Here is a 10,768-nt window from a genome sequence, read left to right as displayed (position 1 = left end):
CTCTTTCAAAATACTCTTTTCCTGAGTTAAAAAGGCATATACAAATTTCACATTTCTGTAATCTTTTCAATCTTATTAAAAGTTGCAGGTTTAGTAGCAAGTCACACTTGTGTGCCAAAGGTGTTGTGGCTAGTGTTAGATAGGTGTTGCACTTTTTGATAAAGAAGAATGACTGCTGTAAAGCAGGCTCTTAGCTTTCCTCCTCACCAAGAGTAGCAATTGAGATTTCAGTAATGTAGTTTGAGATACAGTGGAATAAAATGAAGGAGAGGTAGTGAATGGAAGCATTTCAGATGAGTTGTGAATTTGGGATTTTAATGAGTTTTTTTCGACTAACTTGCAAATAGCTGTACAAGGTTCTTCATTAATAGTTGAAAATTTGCTGTCTTTGTTAAATCTCATTTTGTTTTTTCACAAAGATGGCTGCAGTATTTCTAGAAATTTGCTTGTCTTGAATACTTTTGTTCTTGTTAGTTACATTGTTCTAAACAAGCATTGTCTTATAAATGTTAATTGGTTATTTCAGGTTGTTGCAACGTAATTTGTTCAGATAAAACTGGAACTCTGACAAAGAACGAAATGACTGTTACTCATATTTTCACTTCAGATGGGCAGCATGCTGAGGTATGTAGTGAGACTGTTAGAATTTAATTTTCCTTTTTACTTTGTGTGTATTGGCTGAAACATGCTTGAGTATACTGCAGGTAAAGCATCAGTTAAGAAAGCGTGAAGTTGTTGCACCAAACTCCTGTTCCTCAACTTCCAGCTAATTCTGTTCTTCAGTTCACTTAGGATGGCAGCCTTTGAGCTGTGTTATCCAAGCCTTCTCTGGTTAGAGAAGAATTTTTTGTATAGTATGTTCTTAAATCTCTTGATGGCTGTAGGTCACAATAAAAGACAGATGCTGAGATACAGTACAAAGACAAGTTGAGAGATGGTGTTTTTCTTCAGTACAGAAAGTTGAGGCTATTTTGTTGTTGCAGGTGCATAAAAATATAATTTGCATGTTACAAACATTTAAAATAGGGATATCCAGCTTTTGGCAAAAAGACAATTTATTGTGTGAACCTTCATACTGAGTAAGTACTGTCATTCTTGCTTTTTCATAATGGATGGAGTTGGAAGTAGGAGCTGGACATGAAACCGGTTGAGGTTGGGGAGTTGCTGCAAAGACTGAAGTAAATGCACAAAAGAGAAGCAAAAACAGCAGGAGTGGAAAAGCAGCAAGGTGTAGAACTAGATGTGGTTTCATGGGAGTGTTTTAAACAAGTCCTTAAATTCTCAAACTCTTCTTCATCAGGGTTTTTTTTTTTTCCACATTACAGTTAACAGAGGGTCTTGTCATTGACCTTTGTAAGCATAAACACTGGCATTTTTTCTTATTCTTTCCTTTTATTTCCTGTGTTTGCTTATATATCCTGGTATTTATTTTTCTATTCTTAGAATTCTATAGGAATACTGTAATTGCTTTTTCTTTACTACTAGCACAATTTGTTTACATCTGGGTCAAATCGGCTCCTTTTTACTAATTGAAAAAGAACTTGAAATGGCTGTAAAATATATTAGCTGTTAATTCTGTAGACATGAAGACTTTTTTTAGGATCCTCGTGGGATGCCTGTTTTTTATGCACTAAAAATACAGTTTTACTGTTTTTAACACCTCTCTGAGGTCTCAGCTGAGAGGCTGTTCAACTATGATTTTTTTTTTTTTTCTTCTTACTGGATGAAAGTAGGACTCTGCTCTGTACTTCCATTGCCCTGCAGGGAGTATGCATTATTAATCAGGATAAAGATGAATAGGAGGAAAAAATTAGAAAGCAAAAGAAAGAAGAAAAAAAGAAAGCATGCCTAATACTGTAAGGAAACAACATACACTGCATTTGTTTATTTATGCTAAGGAATAAAGTTGCTATTTTTAAAAAAAAATTAGTCTCTAATATATTTCACTGAACTCACTTGCCCTCAGTTTTTATTCCTTAATCTAGTACCTGCTACATTAGAAGCTGAGTAGGAGAATCCATTCACACTCAGTCATTATGAATGGCTTTTTTAAAATTTTCTGTAGTTTGTAACAAAAAGCTGAGATTAAAACAGTTTATGAACCTGGTGAACATTACATTGCATACTGCCTTTGGCTGTTTGTCTTGCAGGTTACTGGGGTAGGTTATAACAGGTTTGGAGAAGTGATGCTCGATGGTGAAGTTATTCATGGTTATAACAACCCATCCATTAGCAAAATTGTTGAGGTAAGATCTTGGCACAGAGGTGAGTTTTAATTGATGACGTAGCACAAGAGCTTTGTATGGCGTTTACTTTGTGTTCTGTTTTCTCCCCTTTCCTTCCTCGTCTTTTAGGCTGGTTGTGTGTGCAATGATGCTTTGATTAGAAACAACACGTTAATGGGGAAGCCGACAGAAGGGGCTTTAATTGCGCTTGCTATGAAGGTGCGTACTTGATGGTGCTTTTTGGATTCATGGCAGGTGGGAAGTGTGTAGGTGGTTTTGGGTTTTTTTTCCCCTCATTTTCTTCTCCTTTGGGTCTCCTAGATTTGTACTGCAACTGCTCATCTCCTATGTTTCTTATCTATTGGAAGTCTTTGGGCATTCTGAAAGATGAGAGAAAATTATTTAGAACTGAAGTAAAATCTTTATTTTCATCTTTTTGCATTTGGTAGTGTCTTTTTACCTGCCACGAGCTAATTTACCTGTTGAATATTGACTGTGCTGTCTCTTTCCCAGTTCTCATCAGAAGCAGTAAGAAGTTGGTAACTGATGTATTGGTGACTGCAGCATTTAAAGTGCCCTTTAAGTGCGGGGCACAGGTAGTTTGAATTGTGGACACTGATTAAATGTTTTCGTTTTTTATAATGGTGTGACACACCCATTACAGCTACTGAGAAATGCGGCAAGGCATCTTAGCACTTGATTTTTTTTTTCTGTGATAGTGAATAAACTCGAAAACATTGAAAGATGAATGTATTACAGTCTTTCTCTCCCTGTGTAACTGAGGCCCAAGATGTATCTATCTTCTTGCTGAGACTCATTCCAAGTCCCCAGTCTTTGACTGGAAAGGACCAGAGTGGTGTTATTTTGGCAAGAGCCCATAGAAACTGAGAAGAACAGGAGTCTTTCACATCTGTTGCTGGAAAGGGAGGTAGTGAATGAGTTGTGAAGCTCTGTAAGTACTAAGAATGGCTTACGGCAGGCTGCTGCTTCTTGCATCTTCTTTAATCGGCACTTTCTTTTGGACTTGATTAAGGGTAGAGCATGGAATGCTGCGAGTTGCATCAGGGCTGGGGAAGAGAACAGCATTTGAAATGAAATGCATTTTGTCTGGAGTCTTCATGGTTAGTTTCAGATGAAATGTTTGGGTCATTCTGATCACTAAAAAAAAAAGTAATTTCAGGTTGGATCATTCAGACTTAAAATCAGTGACTTGCCTTCTCCAAACACAAGACTTTGCCACAATCTTGTGTCACAATTTTGTAGGCCCTCCTAGCAGAGAAATTACACAGAAGATATATTAAAAAAAAAAAATGCATTGGGGCAATAGACATGTTTTGTCAAACCAAGAGTTACATTGCTAGCCATTGCAAGACTTGTGTTTGTGGATGGTCATAATCTACAAAGTATTTCAAGATCCTTGGGTCAAAGATAGTATATAGTGTTGAATGGTCTGACTTATGCTGAAGCCTGAAAGAAGCTTCTGACAAACTAGCACTGAAAGAACCTAGAAGTTTGTCTAAACTGGAACAGTATGCTCAAAAGCAACTTTGGAGGTGAAACTGGTTTTTAAGTAATGATTGTTAACTAAGATGTCTCAACAAGTCAACAAATTGCATAGCTGTTTGAAAGGAAAAGGTCCTGACATTGTGGTGGTACTTCTGTTTTATACAGATGGGTTTAGATGGACTCCAGGAAGACTACATAAGGAAGGCTGAATATCCCTTCAGCTCAGAACAAAAATGGATGGCTGTTAAATGTGTTCACAGAACGCAGCAGGTAAACTTCAGTCACTGTTTCCTTGTGCGCTGGCTCTGTAGAACGGTTATCTGCCTTGTTTAATATCCTAATTTTTCACTTCAGAAGTTATGGCAGGCTGGTGGTAGTGCACAGTCCTGGGAATATGGTTTGATAATAGGCACAGTTTTAGTTTCAAGCTCTGAAGCGGAGATTAAGAATCAGAAGAAATTATTTCCATAAAAGGTATACTGGGAAATTATTTTAAGTATTTTGATATCTGAGATTTTGAATGTATACCTGGCTGGTTTTTCTTCCTTCTCCTCCCTCCTCAAACATATAAAGCAATTCTGCCAATCTTCTGCTGTTTCAGTGCTACGTAGTTACATAATGAATTAAAAGCAAGAAGATGCATTGATGTTCAATAGTAAAATTTCTTTTGTCTGAAAACACAGGTTTTCTGGTTTTGATGCAGACAGCACGTTCCCCGGTGTTGACAGATTTTATTGATGTCAGCAGTGTCCTGGATTATCAATACAAACCATTCTTTAACCTCTTTTTCTGTCTTCCGGTGCTTTCACATACATATTTGCATTCATATTTAATTTAGACCAATCAGAATGCTTCTGTTACAAGTATTGACATAGTCACTGCCAGTCTGATAACTGGAGCCTTCTAGATAATATGTGCAACAACAGACCTTATCTTGGATTTATGGAAAATTTCCTAGTACTTCTGACCAAAAAAAGGCTTGCTGACAGTGTTCAAGTATCACAGTAAAATCTTTGCTTTGGAAACAAAAGCATTTCACTCCTTTTATCTATATGGATAATATGGTTGTATTATCCTTGTCTGTATAAAGAGTGGTGAGCAGGAATTGCTATATGATTTTCATCCACGTAAGGATTTACTGTGTCTGTGTTTTGGTATCATCATTTTTAAAAGATTGTTGAAAAATTGGTAACAGTTTTGAAGGGAGCATAAATTATTTGAAGGCTAAGAATATGCAGTGGGTTTAGAAACTTGGAGCTCTATCAGTTAAGCCTATCAGAAAGATTGAGGTAACTTGACTACTGTGCATAAATACCTTCACAGGGAGAAAATAGATATATTAAAAAAAAGCTTTTTAGTTCAACAGGAGAGAAGCTGAGAATCAGTGATTGGAAATTGAGCTGAGCAGCAATTCCTAATGGCAAAGGGGGGAAGGGAAGGGATGAGCTGATTTAGCATTGGAGTTAAGTGTTCGAGGTAGGGGGTGGATTCTCAGTCCCTTGATACGATCAAGGCTAGATGGCTATCTGGAAAATACTAGGATTGTTAGGTATGGTACAAGGATGCAGGTGATGTTTAATGACCTGTGTGGCTGGTCAGGTGATGAGCTAAAGGTCTTTCAGGTCTAATTTTCTGTGTAGGTTTAATTTCTGTCCTTTGCATGGCCTCTTCAGTCTATAAACTGTGACCCGCAGTGTCTAATGTGTATGATGTCTACTGAAATGAGATATTGATTATTAGCTTGGCTCTTTTGACATTACCACTCTTGAACATACACTGTATAGCGATACTCAAAAGAACAGATATTTAGGTTTAGAAGTGTAACTTTGATTTGCATTATGTTCTGAAGGCTCTTAAGAAAAATATAGATATGCCATTCTTGCATGTGCATGTGTGTGCACTTGTGTGTGTGTATATTTATATTTACATACACTCGTGCACACAAGAATTCTTTTTCCTTTTAGGACAAACCTGAAGTTTGCTTTATGAAAGGTGCTTATGAACAAGTCATTAGGTACTGTACATCATATAACTGTAAGGGGCAGACCCTACCTCTTGTTCAGCAACAGAGAGAGCAATACCAGCAAGAGAAGGCATCTATGGGCTCTGCAGGACTTAGGGGTAAGGCTGTTTCAGTGTCTCAGAATAACCGTTTTCTTAAAATGGCACTGCTTATTGTTTAAAAAAAACAAGAACAACCAAAAACATGAGGAATTTTTTTTCTGTTCAGTAACTGCCACTGGGTTGTTTATTTGTTCTTTAAAATGGGGGAGTAGAAAAACACGTGCTGTTGCCTAAGACCTGTATAATAACATGATTGAATTGCAGAGGGTGAGAAAAGGCACTGCTGGTTCCTGTCATCTCTTGCACATGACCATAACTGAACAGTACGTTGCTATCTAATAGCTTCCATATCTCAGTATAGATGTCTGTGGATTTTTTAAAATGTGAATGTGTTTATTTTTCTATTACTTTGGCTCCTGGCACCTTTGTGAGTTAGGCTAGCACAGCTGATTGCAGGTCAGAAGATACCATTAGAATTACCTTTTATGTTAACAAGCTGTGTAGATTTTTAAATACAACTGAAAGTATTTTTCACAAGATGATTGACAGGGGGTGATTGTGGGCAAGCATTATACATGGCTGGCTTGCTTTGGCATCTGCAGCTTTTTAATTTTTTTTTTTGAAGGTAGGGGTACTGTGTGGCTCAGGAAATTCCTAGGATGCAAATTATTAGAAACTGAGAGGATATGCTAGGAGTGGTATCTCTTTGTGCTGCTTTGTTCAGACAGTCATTCTTTGTGTCTGCTTCAGACCACTCTCAAACAAAAAAAATCTAGGGTAATGTTCTGAAAAAAGTGAATTTGCTTTTCCCTTACAACTCTAATGTCATTTAGATATATTTGAATTAAGATCCAGAAAATATTTAACGTGTACTCAATGAAATCTGCCCCTCTAAAAGGGAGAAAACCAAAGCAGAAAATAAAAATACGTTAACTGATCCTCCCTTTCATCCTCTTGCATAAAAGACCATGCATGTACAGAGAAACCACAAAGCTAGATGCCATTCTCTTTCCACACAGTGAAAGTATAAACACTTTCATCTGAGAACAAATAGGAAAGTTATCTTTAAAACTTGCAATACATGTGTTTGGTAAAAAGACTACTCTTTAGAAGAAAGGAATATACATTAGTAGGCTATTCTGAATACTCATGATAACAGACATTGCTACCAAGGTTTAAAAAAGGTTAAAAAAAGAAAATTGCAATTCCCGCCCTTTGCTTTATGCTGGCCTAGTTTAAAACAGTTGTTTTAAATGCTGATGTAAACGTTAATTTCAAATCTTAACTTACTGTCTTTTCTTTGTCTCCTAAAAGTTCTGGCCTTAGCTTCTGGTCCCGAGTTAGGACAACTGACTTTTTTGGGGCTTGTGGGAATAATTGATCCTCCACGGACTGGTGTAAAAGAAGCTGTTACTACACTTATCACGTCAGGAGTTGCAATAAAAATGGTTACTGGAGATTCACAGGAGACTGCAGTTGCCATTGGTACGAGTAGTCCACTTCCTTTCATTTTTCACTTGTTTTCTGTTTTGGCAGTGCCTAGCTAGTGGTTGTGAAGTGTGGGTATTAAGTCTTTAAAATTTGTGAGTTCTGTATATTGGGTTAACGTATGGCACAGTGGAATTAGGAGGAAAAAAAACAACCAAAAAGCCAACACCCTGGCCTGAAGTGATATTTTGGTTTCAGCTTAAACTGTAGTTCTTCTAATTTGGTTAATGTATGACTTTTGCTGTTTGAGACTGTCTTTTCTTACTGTATTTTGTTATAACATATGCTTGATTTCTGATGCTTACTCTTACACCCCCAATACCACCCTCCCTACCCTTAGTTTTGGATGCCTGTCTTACAGCAACAGGGAGAAACTAAAATAGACAGTGACGATGAGTATTTAGGATGGATATGGCACTTCAGTACTATCCAATACAGTTTTGTCCGTATAACTAAGTTTGAAGTTTAAGTACTATTAATATTTAAACAAATTACTTAACTTCTTTTTACAATATAATACATTAAAGTACAAGTACTTTAGCCAGAACATGAATTCTTTACATACAGGGTGATGAACAAAAAGTTGAATGTGCACATAAAAAGTACACCCCAAACTAGCAGTACTTTCTCAGTGGCTTTTTTTTCCTTGTCTCCCCCATGTCATTTTTCATTTTCTGTCTTGTTATTTTTGAACTGTGAATTCTTTAGAAAGGACTGAGCTTTTGTGTTTGTATCGCACCTGACACAATGAAGTAGACCTTTAGACCTAAAAAGTCTAAGGAAATAAATACCTGATTAGAATAGACTTTGTAGCATGTGTTTGTTACTCAAGAGTTCAGATAACTTACTCCAGTGTACTGAATCAATAAGGTGTTAAGATGTTCTGCTGTAGACATTTCAAATCTGAAATGCTGCAGAAAATATAGGTTTAAAAAAAATAAAATTGAGTACTTAATGTTTTAAAAGGGTAAATTGTTATAATACCTTTTTTATTATTTATTTCCAGCTAGTCGACTAGGATTGTATTCCAAAAATTCACAGGCAATCTCTGGAGAAGAAATAGATGATTTGGATATTCAGCAGCTTTCTCAAATAACACCAAAGGTTTGTTTTGATATACTACTTACTGAAATGCAGTAAAGGATATAGTTTACACTGAGAAACACTTTTTTCTGTGGAAAGCTAAAATGTAACTTCTGAGATACAAATAATACTGTTCTAATAGAAGTAAGTGATACAGCAAATTACCAGAGGCTTTTAGAACAGAAACACGGAAGCTGTCACAGATCAAACAAGCGTCTTTTGGTTTGACATATGACCATATGAAAATTTATTTCTTTCAACTCACACGGTTATCTTTTCAGTGAGTTTGTTACTTTTGTCTCTTTTAACAATTCAATTTGTTTTTTACCTTTCAATGCCTGTAGTATTGGAACTTTCATTTTGCCACCTCTCACTTTCAGTGAGCATCATCACCTTTTTGTATCATTAGACCATTTTATTTCTTTGAGGAGCTCAGCTCGTATATATAATCTTACAGTTTGCATGTTCAGACAGTCCATCCGTTTGTAATTCGTAAGAGGAGCTGTCTGTATCTTTAATGATTTTTAATCAATCTGAGGTTACTGGTTGAGAATTTTGAAAGGGTCTCTTTATTTAGTTACTGCTTAATACTTTTTAGTTATTAAATAACTAAATGTAGTAGCAAATGTCAAAGTTGTAAATGTGAAGGCATGATCAAATACAATTGAGGTTCACACTTGGCTATGTTGCAAAACTTATGCATCAAAATGCTGCTCTGTTTGCAAAAGACTGCAAAATTAGACTGCAGCATGCTTGAGTCTGATGTAAGCAAGCCAAAAGCCAATATTTACAGTCAAGAAATGTGCATGTCAGCTTTGTGTCCTTTCTTGGTGACTCACAAAAACAAACTTAGAAAAAAAGAACTGTGTGGCAAATAGTAATTTTTGGTTTATTTGGTAATACTTGTTCTTAAGGGCTGTCCACTTTAAATAACTGAAACAGCTACAAATTTACTTTGTGCATGTTTGACCTGAGACCCAATTCGTTTTCTAGGTGTTTATTTAAAATCTTACTAGGAATTAATTAAAATCAACCAGTAAGATTGATATTTGTGTACAGTCTAAAGTGGCTGTTGAGAAGTCTAACTTCTTATCCAGCTTCTTAAAAAGGAAAGAGAGATGTGAATGCTATGTAGTTTATGGAAAACTAAATTCCATGTGCTCAAATTTCAATTTACAAAGAAGACCAGAGACAAAAAAATTCTGAAAATTAATAATTCCTTCTAAGCTGGAATCTTTATTAATTAGCTTTAAAACGTCAAATCTGTTTAATAATAGGCTACGTAAACTAGTAAAATTGAAATGTCCCGAGTAGCTTGCCACTAGTGCTGACAAGGGAAGAGGACATTAATTGTAGTCAGCATAGCATGAATTTAGTCAGGAAGGCCAGCAGCAAGCCATTATAACTCAGTTGCTTCATAATTTCTGAAGGTTTTTAAATTGCATATTCTATCTTGAAATAAGCAGCACCAACTTTGTTTACCAGAACACACTTCGAATCTTCTTTGGAATTAATGATTTCACTCTATTAAAAACACAGCTCACTGGTGCTTCAACTTTAGAGCTAACAAGAGCATAGTTGGCCTTTTATAGTATTTTTTTTGTCCTCTAGCTTTATAGAATCCAGTGCAATTCTTTACATTTCCAACATTTTCACTACTTCTTCGTTGTACTTTTAACAGGTTGCAGTATTTTACAGAGCCAGTCCCCGACATAAATTGAAAATTATAAAGGTATGTCTTACTGGAGGCTTAAATGCTGGACTGTTGCTATGTGTACTGTTTGTGGTGCCTTTACTTAAATTATAACATGCTACAGTGTGTCAAGATGAAATCAGAAATGCATTTGGTTTGAAAGTGAAGTGTATTTGAAAATATTACCTAGAAAAATGCGTAGTGCCCAGAAGGGATAGGCAGCTGCTGGTAGGCAACATCATGCTTTCTTCTATGTAGGGAGCTGGGGGTTGATCGAGATTTTGTCACATTGCAGTTGAATTGACTAGGAACTTGAAAGAACCATATTTCTGATACTTCTCAGAACAAGATAAAAGGGCATGAATTTCAAGCCATGTCTGAGGTAATGCTTCCTTTCAGAAGTTAACAAAAGAAGGTAGCAAAGAGGGACCTACTCAATGTAACAATTGGAACAATCAGAAAAGCAACAATAAGGAGAAGGAAGTCAAACATTGAGACTGGGTGATAATGTTAAAATGTAAATACACTATCTTTTTTCTTTCTCTAGAGTTTTTTAGTTTCTTTTAAAGGCAGACTTTATATACCCTAGCTTTAAAATTTAGGCTGTCTGAATAAATGAACTGAAGTTTAACCTAAAATCTTGTATAAAAATTCATTAGAATACAAACAGCTGCATTTTATTTTAGGATTTTACAGTGGAATTTTAAGA

At 36.0% G+C, this 10,768-nt stretch overlaps 1 protein-coding gene across 3 annotated transcripts in view; it reads left to right on the top strand.

Moving 5' to 3' along the window:
* ATP2C1 (ATPase, Ca++ transporting, type 2C, member 1) overlaps positions 1-10,768 on the top strand; it is a 49,806-nt gene that overhangs the window by 30,281 nt on the left and 8,757 nt on the right. For all 3 annotated transcript variants that reach the window (XM_009331256.1, XM_009331258.1, XM_009331257.1), the window contains exons 13-20: positions 527-624; positions 2,151-2,246; positions 2,355-2,444; positions 3,897-4,001; positions 5,696-5,852; positions 7,110-7,280; positions 8,290-8,387; positions 10,048-10,098. In XM_009331256.1, coding sequence (XP_009329531.1) covers positions 527-624; positions 2,151-2,246; positions 2,355-2,444; positions 3,897-4,001; positions 5,696-5,852; positions 7,110-7,280; positions 8,290-8,387; positions 10,048-10,098 — 866 coding nt within the window. The remainder of the gene's footprint in view (positions 1-526; positions 625-2,150; positions 2,247-2,354; positions 2,445-3,896; positions 4,002-5,695; positions 5,853-7,109; positions 7,281-8,289; positions 8,388-10,047; positions 10,099-10,768) is intronic.

This window comes from Pygoscelis adeliae, unplaced genomic scaffold, assembly GCF_000699105.1.
Source record: "Pygoscelis adeliae isolate BGI_AS28 unplaced genomic scaffold, ASM69910v1 Scaffold99, whole genome shotgun sequence".
NCBI lineage: Eukaryota > Metazoa > Chordata > Aves > Sphenisciformes > Spheniscidae > Pygoscelis > Pygoscelis adeliae.
This window is presented reverse-complemented; position numbering and strand designations above follow the sequence as displayed.